We start from the raw sequence: 26,737 nt of genomic DNA, 5'->3' as shown, positions 1-26,737 counted from the left end.
AGCAAAACAGGGATATTTTTGAAATATGTCCGTGAACGAAATTCTGAAATCGTCCATCGTAAAGTGTTCACACACTGAAAAAAAAGTAAACGTTTGGCATATGTGTTTTTACAAATCTATCTTAAGGAAATATCTACCAAATAATTAATTCCAATCATCCAATATAACTTATGTTGAACGCACATAGCTTTTTTATGTGATCCTTTATAAATGACTTGTTTTTGTTCGATGATATTTAATGAATGTCTCGATCCTTTAAAATATATGGAGCATCCTTGTTAACCTGAATAGTTTCACATGTAGTACTGATGTATCTTTAAATTATAACCAGCCTGTATTTTTACACATTACATATATTCATTATTTTAACAAAGAATTTAAATTAATGAATATTGAATGCCATTATTCATCAGACGAAAAGTAAGTGTAATTTTTTTCGAAGATGGTTGTGCGAGTTCATGATAACCACTACAGTAAATAAATGTTTCACACATCTACACACATATATATTCTCAAAGATATGACTAATTTGCGTTAAACGATACCAGTTACGTGATGTATTGTAGACAATATAGTTTAAATGTGTACGCTACTATACATTTTTGCAATAGCTGCGATAAACATGTGATTTATGTGTATAGCACTTTGAGTCGATAGATTTCATTATTACTAGTTGAATGTCCACACCTTGGTGTTATGATCTTGATCGTTACCGTATATTTTGCATAGGGGCTTATTATAACAAAGGCAAATAACGGTAAACTGTTTATACGCAGCGTGCGAAAAGAAAGTGAAGATGGCTTCAAATGTGCAGCAGCTAAAGCGAGCGTTCGCAGCTATCGGTGTGCCGGACAATTTAGTTGAAGTGTTTCCAGGTAAGTAAAAGTTTTATTGTAATATAATATAATCGAATTTTTTTCTGTTTCAGATATTGAGACTGTTTTTTCGCTGTGCGCTGAAAAACTTCTCGATCGCATTTCGTCCGTTGAAGAATCAACTGACTGTGCAGAAAAAATCTTTAGAAGGCTGTATGAGTGGCGCAACCAGGAGCTTGTAAGAACCGTTCTCATCGAATTGGAGCTACCCTACTCTTTTCTGGAAATTTGGAGCGGTAAGTATTCATTTAGTTAAAAAAGTATTCAAAACAATAGGTTTGCTCCTGTACTCGAAATACTCCATAGCAAACTGGAAGACAATCGTTTATGTATTCTCTTTTTTCTTCTGGTAGCCAACCAAAGTAAAAGGAATTAGATATGATTGTGCACCGCAAAAATTGGGTACTGAAATAAATCTATTATTTATAATGTTTATTGAACTATCTGTTTACCTTCACATAACAAAAACAAATGCTTTTTATAGATTACTCCCTTACCGTTGAAGATTTACAGTCCATATCATTCGACGAGCTTAAGCTGGTGCTTGGTTGCACGGACAATAACTGGGACGCTGAGGAAATATATACAAGGTTAATGAAATGGAGAAGTGACAAGGTAAGAACTACATCATTTTGCGAATTCTTTTCTAAATCTACATCCTAAACTTTCCGTAATGCATCACGATGATTAAAGCTCGTGATATTACAATAATCTAATATGTGGTCATACTAATACCACAGACTAATAGCGTCTTTGTTTTTTGACGTGCACTACACTCATTCAAACTTGGGTGTAATCAGTCTATCTCTTTTTTTGCACTACACCGGTGTAGCACCAGGTAAAAACGAAAACGCTATAAGTAATAGACAAACGAAAAAAAAATTATTCACTAGCTTTAACCAAATACAAATTATTATTATTTGTATTTGCTTTAACTATCATTATAAATATATTAGGGCTTTTCGCCTATGATATGATGACGTCACCGATATGCGCAAGTATACGGAGAATAGATTACTAGCGGAAAATTCTCGGCAAACTTATGATTAATGCGTATAGCCTCATTGTCAAAATACAGCTCGAGGCGAAAGGCCGGACGAATCGTTACCATTCACAGCTGCTGAAGGCCAACAGAGAGAAGTTTTCTCTTTCGTTGACTGCCGTGAACTGCTAGTTCAGAATTTCTTAAAATGATAATTTTGACAACTGGCTCATATGCCCTAATCATCAGCTTGTCAAAAATTGTTCCCGAAAATGAGGTATGATGCACATGCAAATGATTTTTTAAGACTGTGTATAAAAAGTGGCTCTAATGTTCTGGCAAAATGAGTGGAACGATATTATTGAAACAATTTCCGCCTTGTGTTACCATAGACTAACTTACATAACACTAGTAAACAATTCTTCAACCGTTGTAACGGTGATTAGCATATTTTAGTTGGGATTGTCATCGCATATGCGATTATGGATCCACGTATATATATGGGGGTAAGCCCCTCTTGTAAATGAGTGCTTGGGACTGAGTTTAAATGGATGGAGCTAGCGTTCTGACAAAATGAACAGAACGACACTTTTGAAGGAATTTCCTCATAAGCAGAATTACTGTCAATAAATCGAATAATAAACAATATATTAATGGTATAAAGCGGACCCTACACGAGACAGAAATATTTTCAATAAATATATTGACAAGACGGCTTCAATCCATCAATCCCATTCAAATTCTGCAGAATCAATATTTTCAAGATGACCTTACACCATCAATACATTGATCAAAATTTGATTGTTTTCCAATATTGCCGCTTAAGGGTATCTTGAAAATATCGATCATGTAGAAATCAAATAGGATTGACGTATTGAAGCAGTTTGTCAATATTTTTATTGACTATGTTTCGTGTAGGGTCTGCTATAGTTTGTTTGTTAGTCTTTGGCGTTGCTTGTTTGCTCACGATCCCACACTACACGGAGAACATAATTTAGGCATGGATAGAATATTTTTCCTTCTGCCCCTGATTTCTTCTGAAAATTTGATGCATTGAGCATATTCAATATATCTATCAATCTTTGCATACATGCTGGAAAATGCTTGAAAAATCGTAGCAGAATAAATGAGACGGAAGCAAAAACTATGCAAAATTCTGCATATTTTAGTTTTTTAGTAGCAAAGAAAAGTATAATTATTCTCTATAAACCAAGCATATATTTCTAAATTATTTAAAACGGGTATAATACATAATTGAATCAAATATTTGTTTTCTCTCATTGTAGAATTTGGACTTGATAGATTTCGAGGGCATTGTAATCATCGAGCGTAGTGATAAAACCGAAGTTGAAGGTGAAAAAACGGAAGGCTTGAGCGGTAGCACCAACAAAAACCAAAGTGATCTTGATCGCAATATTGCCGATTATTTGAAACCGATTCGTTTGTTGGAAAACGAACTAACAGACCAGACAAAATCTGAACAACGCTCGTCAACTGCTAATTTTGTTGAAATACTTCAAGAACTGGATGGTTCTGACGCGTGTTTCTTGGACAAGGATCAACCTTTGGATCGGACTTCGATATCAAGTGATTCCGCAAACAGAGTTATAACTGGTACGGCGGTGAAAAATCACTACCCGCGCGGGTTGGGTACTGGTCAAACATTTAAGCGTCATGAAGACCCTTTTCAATTCGAATTTTCACCAGATTATTTAACAACACTTTTGGACCGTACACTAACTGGACAAAAGATTCTCCAAAGAGCGAAACTTGCACCACTATCAGAAGCAAGTCAAAATGAACTAAGCGCTGTTATAGCCGAACATCACTTGAACGCGGGTCGCGTGACAACTGAACACTCTCTCAATGTGTATGCCGAGGCGATAATCTGCCTATTGATTCACGAAAAGAAGGTATTTGACTGTGAAATTTGTTATATCGATCAACAATCTTTTGTATGGCGCCGAGAATAAATTGCTAATTTCGACGCACGTTTTTGACTGTTGGGTTTTTTGTGTAAATCTTTGCTTCGTCTAGAATAGACTAATGATTGAAGAATAGTGCTACACAGTATTCAGCTTTTGAAGTGTCATAATGGCGTACATAGTTAGGTTCGTAATACGTTAATAGCATTTTTTAAAAATAGTTTCTGATGCCACGTTGACAGCAAGGCCCCATTAGTAAGGTGGGGCCTTGATTGAACAAAGGTTTGCATTGGCCTAATATATGATGACTTCCACTTACTGATCCGGTGGCACAAGAAATTATTGCAAGTTATGTTAACGTATTTCGCTATGGGCAATGTTGGATGCCTTTATGGCTCGTATAAAGCTAGATACGCTAGATTATTAGAAATTGAAAATCAAAAAATTAACAGCATTTGCTAATTGGTTGGGGGGGGGGGGGCTCCCTGAGTTGGGGGTGTCGACAAGTTTTAAAGTGAAGCAGTGAGCGTCTGATCAATTTATCAAAACGAAATTGAAACGTCTGTAATGACTGAACTAGAATAACTTCACTTAACGAAAGTCTAATGTGTAATATCGAAAATTTTCAACAGCTATTTTATATCTAAATGTCTATATCTGCAGGAGGACTATTTTGTGCCCCGTAAAGGAGATAAGAAAAATCCTAGCGGAAAATTATACAACAAAATAACAAACCTTAAACAAAAAAGGCGTAAACGAGAGAAAACGGAGGATGAGTTCCTCGCGAAGCGCGTAAGAGGCCTTCAATCTGATGCATCCGTTGAATCTCAAGACACAGCCGACGCAAATAACTGGCTATATCTCAACAAAAAACCGTGGAATATTGTCCTTCAGAAGTGGCGAGACACATTTGGAACACGGAAGGCATTGTTGTGCAACTCGAAACATGAAGCTGATTTATTCCAAAAGTATCCACATTATAAAGAAGCCTTTGGATATCAACTGGTAGGTAGTTTGAAAGTCCTCAAAGTCTATATCTAATATGTAGGACCAGTGACTCAGCAGTGGCGTAGCCAGGGGGTTAAACCCCCCAAACCAAAATTAATTGTGTTGAAAAAAAGCTGACTAATTTAATTAAATATTCAATCATGATAAATTTGGAAGTATATCGTCTGGTCACTTCATTGAGAACCTATTGTTTTAGGCATCATGAAGACTTCCGGAAAATTGTGTGAATTGGATCATATAACTGATCTCTAAGCAAAGGTCCCATTGTTGTCATGAGCTCTTTTTTGAAGAGATGTTCCGAAATATGGATTAAGGACAATGTTTGGAATGGGAAGCAATGGGAATGATTAAGTTGATTGCCTATAAACAAAAACTTGCTCATCGAAAAATTGCATATATTTCAATATTTGCTAAAATGTTTTTTTTTTTGAGAATGCGTAGAGTTGAGACTAAAACTCAATGTCATTAACAACAACAATAACATTTTGAAAAGCAGAAAATGAAATTTTTATCGAAATATATTAGACTATATATGAGAGAAAACCTTTTAAACATGTTATTCTGATATTACTGTAATTGATAAATCTCTTTTGCTGAGTACAAGCAATAAAATTCACATTCTATTCAAGGTAGTCTCTGGAGCTTACAACAAAACGATTTATTGAAAAGGTCATATTTTCAACAAAGTTGTCTATAATATTTCTAAGAGGTTTTATCACCAACATTATATCTAAAACGCTTTTTATGTTGAAAAGTTTCTTCGAGGTTGTTCAACCTTCAAAGTAGATGATTTCGCATATGTTGGATTAATTTTGTTTCTGAACTTTCACTAATTTATCAAACCTACATTAAATTTAAGCATTTTCTAAAAATCAACGATTTTCATCAAACCGCCCCTCCTCTCCAAAACAAATTTGGCTACGCCACTGGATCACAGATAACAGACGTTTTAGCTCTTTAAAAAAATATGTGTTAGCATCTACACCTGGCATTTCGAATATGCGACCTTCCTAAAACACGTTTAGCAAACGATGTAGGTAGCACTGCGATCGACGTCATAAAGATGACTAGTTGTGTAACAAATTGTTGAGTGGATGGCAGTCGTCAGTCACTGATTTTCACGTATATCAATTTGAAAGTTTACAAAGGTTTTAAAATAAATGGTCTAGCCTAAATATCTCTTATCTGTAGTACTTCAAAAGCCGAAAAAAGTCTAAACGGGGATAACATTCCGCATCTCGAAATGAAAGGTTGTTGGTATGCAAGCACCTGCTGCTATTCATAGTCACGAGTACTTTAATGCAATAGTCTGAATAGGAAACGTTCTTTTTTGTATTTTTCTAGGTGGATATTGATTTTCATATGCTTCATGGAGGGAACACTGATGGTCTTAAGAAATTAGAAAACGCCATTCCAAAAATTATTCGAGTTCTGAACAGATCATACACCGATGAGTACTCCAAAGAGTTGCTTGCGTACTTGCAAACACCGGATATCAGTAAAGGTATATTCGTTATTATTTTAATCCTTAAATTTTATGGGACATCTTGTCGCGTATCTACACTCTCGGTCTCATACAGTAATAGAAATACTTAATATACCATTGAGAACTGACGTCCAAGTAAATCGTTTTAAAATGCCATCAGAAAGTAAGAACTTAAAACCATCGCTATACGGTCTATGGAACGGTAAACAATTTCCAATGCCCTCTATCACCTATAAAACTGTGACAAATGTCAAAGTAAGCGCAGATGCCAAATTTTACATAATTTTGACAATTTTGAAACTCCACCCCCATGCTTCGATTGCAGTTTTTGCCATTAGCACTGTATGAAAAAAATGAGGGACATGTTCATTGAATGCCGTAATTTTCGAAGAAGCGCTCGCAAAATCGCTTTGATACATTTTTTTTAAAGAGATTAATCATAGTTTTGAATAGAAGTGCATCCGTTACTTGAAAAATATTGGTTATTTTCTTCCCAAATACCCCTACTTTTAATATTAATTGTGGTATAACTAATACGAAGTAGGCCAATCGACATACTCTATATACCTACTTGTTAAATAATAACGAATATCACAACACATTGATATTATAGTAGTGGGTGTTGGGCTATATTCCTCTTGGAGGGGTTGGATTAAAATGCTATTTAACAAACCATAGATTTGTTCGGACAGTTTTAATGTGATCGAAAAGGAACTGGGGAGTTGAAATTCGGAGGAAATAGCCATTACTTGGTGTGGGTAAGATAATAGCTGATGATAGTGATGGCTAATATTTCATATTTTTTATTTATGTGCGATCTTTAATTAAATGAAGCCTTCAAAGAGTTACGGACAGGAACACGTAAATTTTTTAAATGGGCGCTTTCCCAATATGGTGCAGTTTGGTACTGGACCTGTGATCTTCGACTTGTATGGTACATTTATATTTATTTGGGTGTTATTGCTGGTTGGTATGTATGTGGTCCCATTTACAAGTACATTTATCAATGCACTTAAGTGGGGAGCTATGTAAGTCCCGTTCACAGGTCCTTGGTATGAATTGGTTTGGGAGAGGAGTGCAGCTCTTGCGCTTAAGAGTTAGCTAATTACTGTCCTGCATTACCATGTTATCACATGCGGGCTGCAAACTGAGTACAAAAGGGGGGTGGCGGACCCGTAGGCAATTACACCTACTCAGTATTCACGAGAATCAAAAAGTTTCCTACCAGCAATATGATCCAATAGATTGAATAACGAATTTCGCAATCCTTGTCAAGCTATTCACAGGATGGTTTGTTTGAAGAGCGCGTCAAATTGTTTACAACTGTTGCAGATAAATTTATCTGTCGCGGACAACAAACACTTTTCCGCCTTGACTCTGGAATGCCTTTCACTTCCTTGTCCATTTGTTACTTCAATGATACCCTGATGCACCGTCCTCACATAGTATAATACAGCATAATATAATATAATGTAATGCAATGTAATATAACATAATATAATATAATATAATATAATATAATATAATATAATATAATATAATATAATATAATATAATATAATATAATATAATATAATATAATATAATATAATATAATATAATATAATATAATATAATATAATATAATATAATATAATATAATATAATATAATATAATATAATATAATATAATATAATATAATATAATATAATATAATATAATATAATATAATATAATATAATATAATATAATATAATATAATATAATATAATATAATATAATATAATATAATATAATATAATATAATATAATATAATATAATATACAGTGAAGACCCGAATTATCAGCTTCATATGAAAATTGATAGTTGGTAGTTTGATGGGTTATAGCAGACGAACCAATTTGAATTCGGGTAAATCCTTTCTTGAGCATATTTTTCTTAGAGATCCGAAATATGCAAAAAAAATTTTTTTTTAATTTTGCACTGTCAGACCCCCTTAAGGGAAGTTTAAGCTAAATAATCAGGAAAGACTATGAGGCTATATCTAGGGACTAAAGAAGAATATTTTAAGAGCTTCGGTTTCTTAAAAATAAAGAAAAATGTACGTCCTGATTTTTTTTTTTTTTTTTTCCATACGTTTATTTGACACGGCATTTGCAAAAGCTTTTTACGCCAGTTTCTTATTTTACATAGCACGTTACAAAAATCGTTAAGACTAATTTTAACTATACCAGTACTTTGTCTAAAACTAACACTGAAATCACTTTATTGTTTGCTTTTTTCCTTACATTGTTGTATTTCATAATGATCTAGTATTTTCGGGTGTATTTATTTACTTTTTTTCTGTTATTGTCTAAATTTAAAAACTAAATATTCTAGGACACTTTAATTGGTGAATGATTAGCCTTGGATGAGAGTATGAGGGGATGAATTTAATTAAATTTTGACAGACGCTGTTTTTAGAAAATGATAGATAAGTTCCATGTATAGAGGATCGCGATACGCCAGGATGTCCCTAACAGGAACATGGATTGGTCTTCCTCGGACTTGTAAAGAATCTACTAATTGTGATCTGGCTTCACGATATTCAGTGCAGGACCAAACAACATGCTCAATGTCATGGTAACCTTCTCCACAAGCACAATGATTACCCTCAGCGAGCCCAATACGACGGAGATGCGCATCTAAAGTATAATGATTGGACATGAGCCTAGACATCACACGGATGAAGTCTCGACTTACATCCAATCCTTTGAACCATGCCTTCGTTGATACTTTAGGGATAATTGAGTGTAGCCATCGTCCCATATCTCCATTGTTCCAAGATGTTTGCCAACTAGCAAGTGTCCTCTGTCGAGAAGCGCTATAAAATTCATTGTAAGCGATGGGTCTTTCATATATTTCACCATCTAGTGCACCAATCTTGGCTAAATTATCAGCTTTCTCATTGCCCGCAATAGAGCAATGGGCGGGGAGCCACACTAGGGTAAATTTATAACATTTTCTTGTCAGGTTACTCAGAGATTCTCGTATCTTCCCCAAAAAGAATGAATCGTGGTTATCAATCCTCTTTGAGCGTAGAGCTGCAATTGTGCTGAGACTATCAGTGAGGATAAAGTAATGGTTCGGGGGTAAAGTATTAATTATTTGAAAACTATAGTGAACTGCTGCTAGTTCCGCTATATAAACAGAGGCGGGTTCTGCAAGTTTGAGAGAAATTGAAAAATTATTGTTGAAAATACCGAAACCAGTGGCCTCACTGATTCGTGACCCATCAGTGTAAAACATTTTAAGGCAGTCTATGTGTTGATATTTACTTGTGAATATCTTAGGGATCTCCCGCGAGCGTAGATGATCCGGAATTCCACGAATCTCTGCTTGCATGGACGTGTCAAAGAATAAAGTGGATTCAGGAATATCTAGTATATTGACGTATGTGGGAACATACCTAGCAGGCGTTATTTCTTGTGACATGTGATTGAAATACACTGTCATGAATCTGGTTTGGGGTTGAAACTCGACAAGTCTTTCAAAATTTTCAATTACCAGTGGGTTCATAACCTCACATCGAATAAGTAAACGAGAAGAGAGATCCCAGAATCGGTCTTTTAAAGGAAGAACTCCCGCTAGTACTTCAAGACTCATTGTATGGGTCGACTGCATGCAACCTAAGGCAATTCGTAAACAGCGATACTGTATCCGTTCCAGTTTAATAATGTGAGTGTTCGCAGCTGAACGGAAACAGATGCACCCATATTCCATTACTGAAAGTATTGTTGTTTGATACAATCTTATCATGTCACTTGGATGAGAACCCCACCATGATCCAGTTATTGTTCGCAGAAAATTTATCCTTTGTTGGCATTTCGTTATTAGATACCTAATGTGGCCTCCCCATGTGCCTTTAGAATCGAACCAAATTCCAAGGTATTTAAAAGTCAGGACTTGGGCTATCGTTCTACCAACCAACTGAAGCTGAAGTTGAGCTGGATCACGCTTCCTTGAGAAAACGACCAACTCTGTTTTCTCCGTAGAGAAATCGATGCCCAGCTTTAAAGCCCAAATTGATAAATTATCCAAGCTATCTTGCAATGGTTGTTGTAAATTTATAGCTTTTGGTCCTGTGGCAGAAACCACCCCATCATCTGCAAGTTGTCTTAAAGTGCATGGGCTGACAATACAATTATCAATGTCATTCACGTAAAAATTATAGAGAAGGGGGCTTAGACAAGAGCCTTGTGGGAGGCCCATGTAACTTATTCTGAATGTCGCCAAATCGCCATATGAAAAATGCATGTGCTTTTCTGAAAATAAATTGTATAAATAATTATTTAATATCGGTGAAAGACCACATTGATGTAGCTTCTCCGAGAGAACATCAATGGAGACTGAGTCGAATGCTCCTTTTATGTCTAAGAACACAGACGCCATTTGTTCTTTTTTTGCGTAAGCGAGTTGGATTTCTGACGAAAGTAGCGCCAGACAATCATTCGTTCCCTTTCCCCTCCGAAAACCAAACTGGGTATCTGATAGCAAGCCGTTCGCCTCAACCCAATTGTCGAGACGTCGTAGGATAATTTTTTCCAACAATTTCCTGATGCAGGATAGCATTGCAATCGGTCGATACGAGTTATGATCGGAGGCTGGTTTTCCCGATTTTGGAATAGCGATAACTCTCACTTGTCTCCAGTCGTGCGGGACAATGTTCTGCTCAAGAAGCTTATTGAATAAATTCAACAAGCGTCTTTTTGCTAGGTCAGGCAGATTCTTCACCAAGTTGAATTTAATTCTGTCTAGTCCCGGAGCATTATTGTTGCATGAGAGGAGTGCAATTGAGAATTCCATCATTGTCAAAGGCGAATCTATGAAATCGTTACTTGTGGGAGCATCGCGAGTGATTTTCTGCGCAGGAGCAGAATCGGGACAAATTTTCTTGGCAAAATTAAATATCCAACGATTCGAAAAATCTTCGCTTTCATTAGTCACGTTTCGATTCCTCATTCTTCTGGCTGTGTTCCAAAGAGTACTCATTGATGTTTCTCTTGACAAGCCATTAACGAAGTGTCTCCAATAACTAGATTTTTTGGCACGACGTATACTGTCAAATTTGTTTTGCAAAATGAAATAATTTTCAAAGTTCTCACGTATACCCCCTTTCTGTTTCATAATTTCTTTGTAGGCAACTTGTTTAGCTTCATATGCATCAGAGCACTCTTTGTCCCACCAAGGATTAGGGGGCCGTCTATTTATTGTCATTCCAGGATTGCATTTCGTTTGGGCTTGTTCTGCTGCTTCAATAATTAAACCCGCTAAGAATTCATATTCTTCGGTAGGGGGTAGCTCTTCTGTCGAAGCAAGAGAAGTGGAAATTAATGTTTCGTATGTTTTCCAATCAATATTTCGTGTTAAGTCATAAGGAACATTGATTGAATTCGTAAGGCCTAATTCACTGTTAATTGAAACAACGATTGGCAAATGATCGCTACCGTGAGGATCAGGTACAACCTTCCACGTGCAATCTAACCGAAGTGATGTCGAGCACAGAGATAGATCTAATGCACTTGGACGTGCAGGAGGTCTGGGGATGCGGGTTGTTTCGCCAGTATTTAAAACTGTCATATTAAATTCGTCACAAACATTGTATATCAAAGAGGATCGATTATCATTGTAGAGGGAACCCCACAATACTCCGTGCGAGTTGAAGTCTCCCAGTATCAGACGCGGAGCAGCCATGGATTCCACTACCTCAAAAATTTGATGTTGTCCAATTTGAACTTTGGGAGGTATATATATAGAAGCGAAATTAATGTTTGAGGTAAGCCATGTTTCACATAGAGCAAAAGCATCGCATTTTAAATTATGCAGTAAAATTTTTAAGGAATCAATTTTAGGTATGATACTTCTGCAATTCCACTGTAAAACAGTGATGGAATCTTTCATTGGAGGAGGTGAATTACCCATTGAAAGATACAATCGCTGCAAGGATGGGCCATTGAGCAATCAGCTGCTCTAAAAATGTTCTAATTGTTGGGAGGAAAGCTGAAAGTATACTCTTTAGTGGTTCAGAAATATTGAATGCTTTAAAAATCCAATCAACAATTTCAGAAAATTTCAATAATCCTACCCCCGGCTGAGGCTCAGAGGAAGTCGAAATTTTATTATTTCCAGTAATGGTGTTCTGTTTGGATTGTACGTTCCCAAAACCGGGCGGAATTGATTTCGGTTTTGAATCGGAATTTTTCGGTTTTGGGCGCAGTTTATCTATTGGTGGAGAAATTTTAAGTCTTGGCAGCTTGGGAAAAGAAGACTGTTTTCTTTTTCTGGAATTTCCGGGTAAAACAAATGATGTACCTTCGCACGCTCCGTCAGAGTCAGACTGTTCCGAAAATAGAGATGTGTAAGTGTTTTCCAAGAAGATGGGTTTAGGGGTAGCATTTTTCAACATTTCTGCATAGGAGCGCTTAGACCTCTCCTTCAAGGATCGTTTAATTTTATCCTCACGCAATTTATAAATGGGGCATGCAGGGAGCTCATGTGAGTTTTCTCCGCACATTAAACATTTTTCTGAATTTTCATTGCATATATCCTCTTGATGAGAACCCCCACATTTGCCACACCGTGCCTTATTGGAACAGTAAGTGGCTGTGTGGCCAAGCTGTTTGCAATTAAGGCAATTCATTACACGAGGAATAAAAAGGCGAACAGGGAGACGAATCTTATCGATAATGACATAGTTGGGCAGCGCAGAACCAGCGAAAGTCACTCGAAATGAGTCAGACAGTCGATAAACTTTTTTATCTCCTTCGTGTGATACTGAATGCAATTGCTTGCATTCAAGTATTTTTACGTCTTTAAGTATGGTGTCTTTGAAACGACCAACCCCATGCTTAATTATGTCATCAACAGTCAAACTCGATTCTGTGATGACCCCATCGATTTCAATTTCCTTTGAAGGAATATACGCTCTATACTCACGCGTAAAAAGCTCGCAAGAAGCAATTGCATTGGCTTGTTTGAGACTACCAACGACAATGCGTATTTTATCTTTATTGACTTTGACGATCTCTTTTACATCCGAGAATCGCGAAGTCAAATCTTTAGAAATTTGAATAATATTTAGCGCCTTTACTTTACGCCTAATAAATACAATCCATGGTCCCGTTGACGACTCTGGGTAAATTTTAATTCTAGTCGGATTTACATTTTCAGCATAAGGTTTAGGGGGAGGGTCTGTTACTCGTTCTCCCATCTCTTCATCCATTTTACCTAGCAAGAAAAACTATCACAAAAGGGAATGAAAAATATACCTGTTATACCTGTAGAACACACCTCATGTGTTACGTTGTAAACTCGGTGCCCGTTGTTTGACAATGTGACACTTGCTGTCCTTGTTACTATGTTTTAATTGCCGCAAGGTTCTACTGTATCGATTTTGTTGGCTATTTTCGGCAACTTGCTGTCCTTCTTCGTCGCGTTGCTTCTTCAGTAGAGAAATAGGCCTACCTGCAACACTTCAAAACTCTCTCCGGTTAAGCTGCTCGTCGGTATCACCACCACAAGCGCGCTCTCTCCGTTTCCACCGCCGCGGTAAACGAATGTGGCTACCTGTGGCTTGCTGCGAAAATCCCACTGTCGATGCGGCACTTTTCGGTGCCACTTGTTTTCCTTATTCGTCGTACCACTTCTGCGGTAGACGAATAGAGCAAATGAGTCTACCTGTGACGCTTCCCCTCTCGTCGATTAGAATTGCCCGACGACACCAATACAATATATTTTTCTGTGTGTACAGGCACGATCACTGTCGATTTCTGCCACCGCGGTAGGCAATTTCGTCTACCCGCGGTTTGCTGTCAAAACACCGAGGATGTCGTTGACCACGCCTCCGACGTATCAACTGTCGACTCACACTTAACAAACTGGTCTCTCTCTCTCCCACAAAAACGCATACAGCGTCTCGCACTCCGTCACTCTCTCGAGAACAAAACCTTCCACCTGGAGGCACAACCGTCTCGGCCGGTTGCAAAAACTGTTATGATGTACGTCCTGATTTTATCAATGTCACGGTTTTATCAGCCTAAAATTCACCAAGGAGCTGATAAAAACGGGTGTTCACTGTAATACAATATAAAATAATACAGTAAAATACAATACAATACAATATTATACGGAGCTCCAATACAATTTCAGTATGGTCTTTATTTAACAATGACACTTAAGGGGTGGGCATAGCGTAGTTGGTAAATCGATAGCTTTGTACGCAGCGCACCTGGGTTCGAGTCCCGACCCCCCACATAGGGTTAGAAATTTTTCACAAGGGATTTTTCTAACCCGAAAAGGCGAATGACCTATAATCGAAATAAAAAAATGACACTTAATACTACAAACACTTTATACACAGACTAGCGAAGTGTCAAAAATTGCAGCCAAACGGACTGTCAAAAAGTGCAGCCAAACGAGCATGAGGGTTTTGAGAGGGGAAGTACAAGAGGAAGCCCATGCAAAGCTTATAAGAGCATCCGTGATGCCAGTTTACATTCATGGTTGCTAGTTTTACTGTTTTTCTCTCCGCTAGTCTGTTATATAGTATCTGTACTTAATACTCGTATTCATATAGAGGATGTTGGGTCATTAGGCCGAATGTTGGTCGCCCGAATGCCGTTAGGCCGATTGCCATTAGGCAGAACGGGTCATTAGACCGAATGGGCAAATAGGCCGAATGGGTCATTAGGCCTAATGGTAGATTAGGCTGCATGGACCAAAGAAAATGATAAATTTGAAGATCGGTTGAAATTGAAAACGTTCAATGAAGGGTGATTTTTCACGATTTTTCTAAACTAATAATGTTAGGAATATTTACAACACCTTTCTCGTTGCATATTTGCCGCCGTAATGGAATAAATAAATAACAGCGACGCCTAATGCGGCTACGCCACATCGCTTCATGTCTCTAGAGCGTGGCCGCATCACACTAGCTTCGCCCATGCTCTAGAACAGTGTAAGAACATGGCTTGTTGTGGCTAGCGGTTATATTAAACCAATCTGGCTTTTTATTTTGATTTTCTTTTATTACCTATGCTTTTTTATTTTAAAATATCAATCATGGGCAATATTACTTTGGGGTTCATTTTCTGGTGAACGGTGCATGTGAGGAATTATTTCCGGATATTGATACTATAAGCAGTTATTATGGTTTTGTGCGCTAATTGTATTTTCTAGGGAAAACTCTTCGACATTATATTTTCTAGGGAATGTTTTGGCTAAAAGTTATACAACCACATTGGGCTCCATCTGATTGCAGTAAGCTTAGTAAATATAACTAGTGGGTATTTATATTTTATTTCGGGAATGATTAATCAGTTGAATAAATTTGCTACAATAGCAGTAATATAATCCTTAATTACATAGGTATTAAAATTGTTACTTTTTATTTTGATTATAAATGTTTTAACCTCAGGGTCATTCGCCTCTGTTCAGGTTAGAGAAATCTTTTTTTTTTAATCTAACCCTACACTCAGAAAAAAGTAAACGTTATGCCTATTGATTTTACACATAGATTTTTGCAATTAACGGAGGCATATAGATAGACACTATTTGCTGGCACATCGGCGTGACGCCGGCGCGCCGCTGATTTTTACCTGAAATCGGCGGCGTGGCGCACACCTCTAATAGAAGGTATGTGTGCGTGTGATAACAATAGCATTTCTTTTTCATATGAATTTTAAGCGGTTTGAAGCAAATAGAATTAATGTTTGGATTTTTTTCAGTGTATGTGCTGGGTTGCGAATCGAACCCAAGTGAGCCGCGTACAAGAAAATCGATTTACCCACAATTCTATGCTTGTTGCTCTCTAAAATTGTTAACGACTTTGCGGAGTCGTTCATTCTTCTGAGCGCATTTGATCCTCTGTGCGGCTCTTTTTCAAACAAGGACACTTTCGCCCACGCACCACCATTTTTTTTATTCCAAACGAACTTGGTCAACTATCCTCTATGATTCCACATGTCTTACTCCAACCAGTATAGACAACCGGCTATGTCACGATTTGAACCGGTTTGTTGTTCTTGGGAGGAAAGTTACTACATTGGAATATACAGACCAAAAAGATGGAAGACAGCGCTGCGGAGACTAACTAGCTAACGATGCTTTTAATATAATGGCCTTCAGCCCAATAGTACATACGGTCTAATGACCCATTCGGCCTAATCGCCTGTTCGGTCTAATGATCCGTTCGGCCTAATGACCCGTTCAGCCTAATGAACCTTTCAGCCTAATGACCCGTTCGGCGTTTGTCTTAATGACCCATTCGGCCTAAAGACCCGATCGGCCTAATGACCCGTCCGGCCTAATGACCCGTTCGGTTTAATGACCCATTCGGCCGAATGGCGTTCGGCCTAATGTCCCGTTTGGCCTTATGACCCGTTCGACCTAGTGAACCGTTCGACCTAATGACCCGTTTGACCTAATGACCCGTTCGGCCTAATGACCCGTTCGGTCTAATGACCCGTTCCGCCTAATGACCCGTTCGGCCGAATGGCGTTTGTCTTAATGACCCATTCGGCCTAAAGACCCGATCGACCTAATAACGCGTCCGGCCTAATGACCCGTTCGGCTTAATGACCCATTCGGCCGAATGGCGTTCGGTCCAATGTCCGGTTCGGCCTTATGACCCGTTCGACCTAGTGACCCGTTTGACCTAATGGCCCGTTTGGCCTAATGACCCGTTCGGCCTAAAGACCCGTTCGGCCTAATCATCCGTTCAGCCTAATGACTCATTCGACCGAATGGCGCTCGGCCTAATGACTCGTTCTGTCTTATGACCCGTTCGATCTAATGACCCGTTCGATCTAATGACCCATTTGACCGAATGGCGCTCGGCCTAATGAACCGTTCTGTCTTATGACCCGTTCGACCTAGTGACCCGTTTGATCTAATGACCCATTCGACCGAATGGCGCTCGGCCTAATGACCCGTTCGGCCTAATGATCAGTTCAGCCTAATGACCCGTTCGGCGTAATGACCCGTTCGGTCTAATGACCCGTTCGATCTAATGACCCGTTCGATCTGATGACCCATTCGACCGAATAGCGCTCGGCCTAATGACCCGTTCGGTCTAATGATTCATTGGGTCTAATGACTCGTTTGCCTTATGACACGTTCGACCTAGTCACCCGTTCGACCTAATGACTCGTTCGATCTAATGACCCATTCGAACGAATGGCGCTCGGCCTAATGACCCTTTCAGCCTTATGACCCGTTCGACCTAATGACCCGTTCGGCCTAATGACCCGTTCGGCCCAATAATCCGTTCAGCCTAATGACCCATCCGGCCTAATGATCCATTCAGCCTAATGACCCGTTCGGTCTAATGACCCGTTCGGCCTAATGACCCGTTTGGCCTAATGACATTCGGCTTTATGACCCATTCAGCCCGATAGCGTTCGGCCTAACGGCTTTCGGTCTACTGGCCCGACACCGTGTAGGGATCGTTATCACTCTTTGATTGCCATGATAAGAATTTTTTTTTGTTTTACAGATGCTGAAATTACGATTATTCTGATTCTACTGAACAACGTACTAAAACCAACTAAAGTGACTCTCCATTACAAACCTTCGATCCTCGTAGCACAGGAGGAGATAATCATTTTCGCTACTACTGATGATGAAGCCGCCTCGAAATTGGCTAGTTTTTATGGAATGTACGAAAATTTAGGATTCACTATAATCCCGAAATTAATTTTCCGAGGAGAAAATCACAAATCTCTATCTGGATCGTTCGAGTTGCATTATAAATCCGTGGTATATTCTTTGGATTCTGCGTTGAGAGCTGTGGACTTGCTAGTCAAATTTGTTACAATTTTTGGACTGAGGCATTCAAAAATTTCCCGAATGGTTTGGCAATTTCTCCGCTCGACGTATTACGAAATACCTGGTGAAGCTGAATATGCTTCAATAATTCGGTTACAACGAACTATCAATGAGCAAGGCGAGAATTGAATTGTAAAACTCTAGAATGAGCACGTTTTACTGTTTTGTTAAGGGCTGCAACCAATCGTTTCTTGACGTTGCTAATTACCTAAACCATTTACAACATATACATAACCCACCTCAAGATTTTAGATTTCCATGCACATTTCCATCCTGCCACCAAGTACTTTCCAAGTTTTATATATATAAAAGACATTTGAAACAGCATTCTACAAATTACACTACTACTGAGTCAAAAATAACCAACGATGAACATGACACGAGATATTCGCCTGAAAAAGAAATAGACGAAAATGAGGGAAGAGTAAAAGTCGCACGACTAGATTCGAGCAATTATTTGCGTATAGATGATATGACAAAATCGGTAAAAATATGTACATCGGAAGTCGATCGGGATGCTTTAAATTTAACGTTGAAGCTACACAGCCGGCCTAATTTAACAAGAGCGGACGTCGGTAGAGTACAGCAGCTAACGACAGAACTATATTCTAACATAGCATATAAGATCGAACAGTTACCCATAAAAGTGTCCGACCCGCAGGTTTCATTTGATTTTAAACGTTATTTAAACAGGCTGAAAACTACGTTTGATTTTATCAATACGGACTACAAATTTTTTAAATATATTGAAAAGATTAATATTTTCCGCCAACCTTCCGTTATAACAGTAGAGCAAAACCAAATATTAGTAAACAAATGTTTCGATTCAAATATAGATAATGGGAAAAACTATCTGGTAATGATGCCAATCGAATTTCAAATCAGAAATTTTTTTGAAAATGATATTTTAATTCAAGTAATCGATCATCTCAAGATTTTGGAAAATTCTCATTCCACAAACAGTTTTATAAGCGGCAAGTTATACAACGAAATGAAGCAAAAGTACAGTAATGATCTTGTTATTCCAATAACTATGTATGCAGATGAGTTCGAGATAAATGACACACAGAGCTCTCACAACAAAAGACATGCCATATTAGGTATATATTACTCTTTTCCATGCTTGCCAGATATGTATGCTTCCAAACTTTGTAATATTTTCGTAGCAGCATTAGTAAGAAAAAATACCGTTAAAGAAGTTGGGTTGAACTTGCTTTTTCAATACTTGGTCGACAGATTTAAAGAATTAGAAGAACACGTTATGCTTTTTAATATCAACGGAAAAGTGACAAAAGTTCGATTTGTACTTTCTATGTTCCAAGGTGATAACTTGGGTGTACACACGACTTTGCAATTCCAATGCTTCAATTCTAACTACTATTGTCGCTTTTGCAAAAGATCCAAAGACTCAATGCAATATGATTACGAAGAACATGTAAGCTACGCGAGGAACATTGAAAATTATAATGAAGATGTAAAGTTGAGGGATCCATCTCAAACTGGTATAAAAAATGATTCTGTTTTTAATAAACTTCCATCGTTTCACGTTGTCAAGAACGTATCCGTCGATGCTATGCATGATGTTTTTAGTGGAGGCATTGCTAGCTATGGAATAACTAATGTCTTGAATCACTGTGTTTACCAGATGCAATGGATCACTTTGAAACAATTGAACACTGTCAAATCTGATTTTGCAAGATATATACAAGATCCATGTTTGAGCAGAATGCCAGATGTTACGGAAGTATATTTAAGTCACGAAAAACGCAAATCAGTTTGTATTAAGGCAACTGCGAGCGAATTGAAATGTTTTACACATTATTTTACACTAATATTTGGTAGTTATTTTCCTGAAAATGATGCTATATGGAATTATTGTAAAACACTCGTTAGATTAACTGATAAAATCCTGAGCCCTTCGTTCAATTCGAATGATATAAACGAGATTAAATATTTAGCCTCAGAAAACAATCGGTTATTTGTATCCAATTTCCAACAGAAACTCAAGCCTAAGCATCATTTTACATTACACTACGGAACAGTCATAGAACAAAGCGGTCCATTATGTAAAATGATGTGTTTCAGATTCGAGGCAAAACATAAGCAGTTCAAAGAATATTCACACGTAATAACTTCACGAAAAAATATATGTTACACTCTAGGATTAAAAGCCAGTTTAGATTTTTCTCATAACCTTTACAACAAATTATTTTTCTGCGCAGATCTCGAAGGAAATTTCAAACTTTTCAATCTCGAAGATCAAATATACTTTAAAAAGTTACCAATTCCGTATCCATTTCCTATTAATGCCAGTATTCTTGAATCTGAATGGATCAATTATAGAGGTACCTTATACCAAAAAAACTCCTTCCTTACAATCACTGAAATACTTACCATACATTTATATCAGATTAGAAGCTTTCTTAATGTAAATACTGAAGTGTTTGTAGTATGCGAAATATGGAAGGTAGGTAGATTTTCCGAACACTTATTAGCTTACGAGGCTGTGACTAAAACAGACGATTATAAAATTATTAGCATTCACAGATTTGATGGACCTCCCACAAAATTGCAGCATTTAAATGGGAGCTACTATTTTAGGAAAAAGGTAGATTTTAGTACCACATACTTGTAAAACGCGGATAGTACATAATTAAGTTATATAAATATAGAAAAAATGTTAAAATCAAATATTTCTCATACAAGGTTTTGTTTTTGGCATTGTATAGGCAGTTTTGTTGCATAATAATCATAAATTATAGATTTTCTGTTGATTTGTTGGAAACTTTTTCATATACATCGTTTTTAGCCATTTTTTATGCAAAAAAGCGCTTATATACTGTCAACGAACTTTACCGTCTTTTTGCACTAACATCTATTAAATTCCTGGCTTACTATCGCAATTCATCATCAAGAGATAAATTATAACGAATATATTCAATATCACACATACAGAAATTACGCTCGCATTTCAAAGTAAGTGATTCGCACAAAATGTATATTTGAACGTTACTTTAAGTGCATGTTGAAACCAACAAGTGTAATATGTCTGCTGCCTTTAGAATTGATTAATGCTGTCTACAACAATTAATCATTCTTCGCAATAAAGGCCAAATAGCAACAACTATTGCAGTTATGCGTCAAGAAAATAAAAATAGAATGGTCATGGTTTTACCGTTTATAAACTGCTTAATAACATATATGTTACCTCTTAATTTTACATGCATATACGAAACAAGATAAGTGTTATGTGTACGTGTTATGAAAAATAAGCGGCCGGTCTTATTGCAGCAATTTATAGATGTTGACACATAACATCAACTGCTATATTTTTTTGAGTGCATGTATTCGAAGGAGTTCCAATGTGATTAAATTATTCAAAAATCACCGAGGTGGAATAGTTCATTATGCCGCATAACAGGAATATTAACCAAAAATTTTTCGTCCGAAGAATTAGACTCTAGAATCACTTTTTTTATTTTCCAGCTACTGTCAAAAGTGCCTAATATGAGACTGGACACATTTTTTGTTCACGAAGACCGCTGATGTTACATATTCCTGTCGCTATGGTATGCGCTTTTCGGTATATGTATGTACAAGATCTCCCAGAATCAGCTGCAATGTACCTGCAGCTGGTCAAAGTGATTACATATGAATTAAAGAGTTTACATCGAGGTTCAAATAATAAATCGTATGGTATATGTCACTCGGCGCGCCGGGCCTCCGTTAAAAAGTCGGTTTTCAGAGCAATTGCAATACCTTTCTATTGAGAAAGGCAAAACCTCAAAAAATGACCAACTTTGAAAACAAAAAATGCAGTTTTTTTCCATTGGGTTGGAACAGTCATCATGAAAATCAATTTGCAGTATACTAATATATTGATTGACTTTCATGATGATTGTGACAGGGGTAGCGGAAAAAACTACCTTCGGTAACCGCTTTTTAAAGCTTTCTCAGTTGAACCTCAACCCCCTAATTCTCAAAAAAAACTATTTTGTGTTCAGTGGTAAAATCATTAAAATTTTTTTAACTATTTTTGGAAATTTCTATAATTTCAAATATTTTTGAGTAGCCTATTAATAGTATTTCACTATAGATGTGAATTTGTTTCGTGGAATTAATCGAAAGTTTAGCTTTTTTGGAAAAATATTTTGCCCACCTGAAGACGGTGTTGGGCAGCTGAGCGAAAAAAAAAAACATTCTGTTTTTTTTCGCTCACTGTTACTGATACTGACTGTTACTGATTAATAATTGTACCGGAACTAGCATTGTGTTCTAAAAAGAAGCATATTTACAAAATTCTGTGCGAATGCTTCTATTAAAAACCTGTTTTAATCCACCTAGAGGTGCAATTGTGCCTTTCTCATTTCTCCAAACTATGATTTAAAAGCTGGTTCGTACGATATAACAGTATGGAAATGTCTTTCATTCTTATTACACTTGGTAAGTATATATAAGAGCACCTTTTTGCATTCATCGCGGTATCGGTTTGAATCGAAGTTTTCTGTGTGATCGCACTCCACAACCCGTAACTCCGGAGCCGGAAGTCGGATGGAGATGGAATTTAATATCAGTTTCCGGGGACGCAACACCTTTCATTTGAGACTAAGTTGATCAAATCGATCTAGCCATTTTCGAGAAACCAATATAACCATTATTCTGAATTTGGATACTTCAGGATCCGTCGATGGTGGCCAGTGTGGCCAAAGAGACTTTGAATGACTGTTGGGGACCTAGATCTACAAATTCAACAGTTGTGTTTACATTTTGGAAAAAATTTCGCCTTTTTACATTCATCGCAGAATTCGTTAGAATCGGGATTTGCTGCGTGATCGTACGTATCACCCTGTAATTCAGGAACCAGAACTCGGATCCACACAAAATTCAACAGCAGCTGATGGACCTTTCATTTAAAATTAAGTTTGTCAAAATCGGTTCAGAAAATTTCGAGAAACCGATGTGGATAAATCAACAAATTTTGTTTTGTAACCATACTCTTCAACTCGTAATCCGGAACAAGATGTCGGTTGAAAATGAAATTCAATAGCAACCTAAGGAAATATTATACCTTTCATTTGAATTTTAGTTTGTAAAAATCGGTTCAGCCATCTCCGAGAAACCGATGTGTACATTTTGTTAACAAATCCGCACATACACACACATACATACATACATACATACATACATACATACATACATACATACATACATACATACATACATACATACATACATACATACATACATACATACATACATACATACATACATACTTACATACATACTTACATACATACATACATACATACATACATACATACATACACACAGATATTTTGCGATCTCGGCGAACTGAGTCGAATGTTATATGAGACTCGGCCCTCCGGGCCTCGGTTAGAAAGTCGGTTTTTGGAGCAATTGCATAACCTTTCTATATGAGAAAGGCAAAAGAATAATATTTAATTAGCTTAATTAGCATGAGTTCAATGTTATCTTCATGTGATTATAATTTGGAAAGGTTGGTGGAATGGGTTTGAACGTGTAGGGAATGGGGGGTTAGTAGAGTGGGAGTGGAGGATGCGTCAGAAATCCTTCATCTTATTTCGGTATACGGGGTGGATGCAGGAAATGCGGGCGTGAGGGTGGTCCAAGAGGAAGGGAGTGATGAAGGAGGGAGGTGTAAGGGCAAGGCGGGGGGAGGAGGGGCGGCGACGTAATACTCAACTGCATATTTTGCCTTCCATTTGAGACTTGGTTTGAGAAAATCGGTTCAGTCATCACCGAAGAACCGATGTGACTTTAATTGTGGAATATGCCCGGAATTCCGGACTTCCGGAATCTTCGATAGTGGACAATATATTCAAAGAATGTTTGATTGGCAATCAGTGATCTAGATCTGCGATTAGAAGTAATTTGGTGACCATTTCAATAGTTTTTAGCCTCTGAGGTATTACGATTGTACCGATTTATATGGGAAATTCCAGTGTATCCTTACTAACACCCCTGTAACTCCGGAAGCAAGAGTCAGAACCGAATGAAATTCAGCAGCAGTCAATGGCATTACTGTATCTTTCATTTCAAATCAAGCTTGTAAAAATCGGTAGAGAATTCGTTGGGGAATGGGTGTGATATTAGCTTAGGAACTTGGCGGGTTCCCCGGGGGCGTCATGAACCGTCATAGGTGGCCAATGTGGTCAAAGCTGCTTTGATTGATCATTAGTGATCCAGACCCGCAAACTAGAGTAATGTTACATCAATTTTAATATGTTTTACATCATTTGAACATCATGGTGGTACCAGTTTATATGGGAATTTGCTGTGTGACCGCACTCTTCAACCCGTAACTCCGGAACCGGAAGTCGGATCAACTAAAAATTCAATAGCAGCTTATGGGAGCGTTATACCTTTCAGATGAAACTAAGTTTGCGAAAATCGGTTCAGCCATCTCTGAGAAAATTGTGTGAGTTTAAATGACACACACACACATACACACACACATACACACACACACATACATACACACACACAGACATTTGGCGATCTCGACGAACTGAATCGAATGGTGTATGACACTCGGCCCTCCGGGCCTCGGTTAAAAAGTCGATTTTTACAGTGATTGCATAGCCTTTCTTTATATGAGAAAGGCAAAAATCAATATCCTTATCATTCAATAATATTCAGGGGAGTTTAGGGCTAGTTAGCGGAATCTATTTTTCATTTTTTCTAACATGGCTATGTATCTAGTTGTGCGATTCAAATACTGTGTAATATATTCTCCAATGTGCAATAATGCAATATTCTGTTTTGTAGCGTTGACCTTATTGGGTTTTCGAGCGTAATAGATGAAGTTACTAAATGTCATCATTTTTGTTTTAAATTTAAACTTTTTTTTTTTTAAATTTCAACTTGCCTAACTAAATAATTTGAATTCGTCTATTATGTATGATACATAATTGATGAATTCAAATTATTTTATTAGGAAACTTACACTGATCATGATGCCCACACAGCGAAATGAGCCTAGCTAATATCAAATTAACTAGAAGAAAAAAAGTTCTTGATTTTTATTCGCCCAACTTCAGAACAGCGCCTCTAAGTGGCTTGCATATTTTAAGGTTTGAATGAAAAATGTATTACTTACAGGAACTATTAATATTATTTTCTTCATTCTCACCTCGAAGACTATAGCAGAAGTTTTTTTCAAGCAAAACAATAATTTGGGCATTAGAGGGGTAACGATTTTTTAAGATCAGGTTTCAATAATGCCATTTATTTTCGTAGGTATCGATACACGTAATGCTGCTTTGAGCGCTGAAGCATGGCCAGACTGTGTTTATTTCCAGGAATTCATTGATAATCGACTGGCGTTTCCAAAAACGCCGACGTTGGTCTGATAAAAGATGACTACGACACTGCTGCTCATAACTCTCGATCAGCGTTGGAAAAGACCCCATTCCATCTAAGTATTTATGTATCCATAATTTTCAGAAAAAAGTGAAATGCTCGTTTCCCTTAACTTCTAGCACAAAGCGACAAATGATCAAACAAGTGACCAACCTTCTGCACTGAATGGCTCCGTGATGATTGACGTTTCTCCCGAGTGTATGCATTCCAATTTTGTGAACCGACTATCCAGCTAGAAACGTATAGCATTCACTTCTGATACCAGAATGTTCGAGAATAGGTCGTTGTCAAACGTTCATTGGATTCTAGTTTATATGCTCAGGGAATATCTCAGCGTATCGAAGAAGATTACGTTGTCCTACGTATGGAGCAACGAAGAATTTTATTTGTTCATTTTATCTGCCGTGTGAGAAGCGACGTTGTCTCACAGGGACTGTTACTAGATGGAATGGCTCACAGCAGAGTACAGTAGGTCAACACCATCCTGAATTTCAAAGGGCACTTGATCTGGTATTCGTCAACAAAGAGACGTCTTATACTGTCTTGGACGAATTCGTCTAACCGTTAGTACCATTGGATACGCACCACCCTACCGTTGTTTTCGACCTACTAAATCTTCCTAGTGTTTACATAACACCCAGTCGTTGAACTCGAAGAAACCCATTTTTTTCCTATGTGAACTGGAAGCACCACCTGGTCGCCTTTATTGAACTGCTATGACGTTGACTGTGCGCTCCGTATGTTTGGCAATATAAATTGGGTTTAAATGTTTAACAACACACCACGTTTCCGAACACCTCCAAAGCTTCCCTGGTCAAATGTCCATCTTCGGTGTTTAACAGAAAACGTAGGTACACACGTAGCCCATTCTTGTGGATCGACTTTTAAATACCAAGTTTTCAATATAAGTGATATAATCAACAACGATACGCATCATATATTCGAAGAACGACAAGAGCAACGTCGTTGTTATCCAACTAAGTTCTCGTTTGTAAATACTAAATACAATGGATTAGAAATCACTCAATTCATTGTTTATAAATGCTGATTATTCGCTCAACATCCCGAATCTATTTTCCAACATCAGAACATCGATGATGATACCATGTAGTTTTTAGAAACTTCCAGTATCAGGTTGTTGTGGATGTTCTCACCATCACGGAAATACGGAATCAGCGAAACTAAGTGATTCAGAAAGGGCAGAAACGTGT

General features: G+C 37.5%; 2 protein-coding genes across 7 annotated transcripts in view; one reads left to right on the top strand and one right to left on the bottom strand.

Moving 5' to 3' along the window:
• LOC131684148 (cytochrome P450 4c3-like) overlaps nt 1-26,737 on the bottom strand; it is a 147,200-nt gene that overhangs the window by 48,633 nt on the left and 71,830 nt on the right. The window lies entirely within an intron of this gene.
• LOC131684134 (uncharacterized) lies at nt 103-20,813 on the top strand. Of its 2 annotated transcripts, none has more exons than XM_058966718.1 (7): nt 103-875; nt 929-1,111; nt 1,360-1,490; nt 3,144-3,770; nt 4,446-4,787; nt 6,135-6,294; nt 17,791-20,813. In XM_058966718.1, the coding sequence occupies exons 1-7, from the start codon at nt 797-799 to the stop codon at nt 18,249-18,251; spliced, it is 1,983 nt and encodes a 660-aa protein (XP_058822701.1). In that variant the 5' UTR covers nt 103-796; the 3' UTR covers nt 18,252-20,813. The 2 variants fall into 2 exon arrangements, with proteins under 2 accessions (XP_058822701.1, XP_058822709.1); XM_058966726.1 differs by having other exon boundaries at nt 800-879.

This window comes from Topomyia yanbarensis, chromosome 1 (assembly GCF_030247195.1).
Source record: "Topomyia yanbarensis strain Yona2022 chromosome 1, ASM3024719v1, whole genome shotgun sequence".
NCBI classification, from domain to species: Eukaryota; Metazoa; Arthropoda; class Insecta; order Diptera; family Culicidae; genus Topomyia; species Topomyia yanbarensis.
Note: the sequence above shows the minus strand (reverse complement) of the source record. Positions and strands in the feature narration are given on the sequence as shown.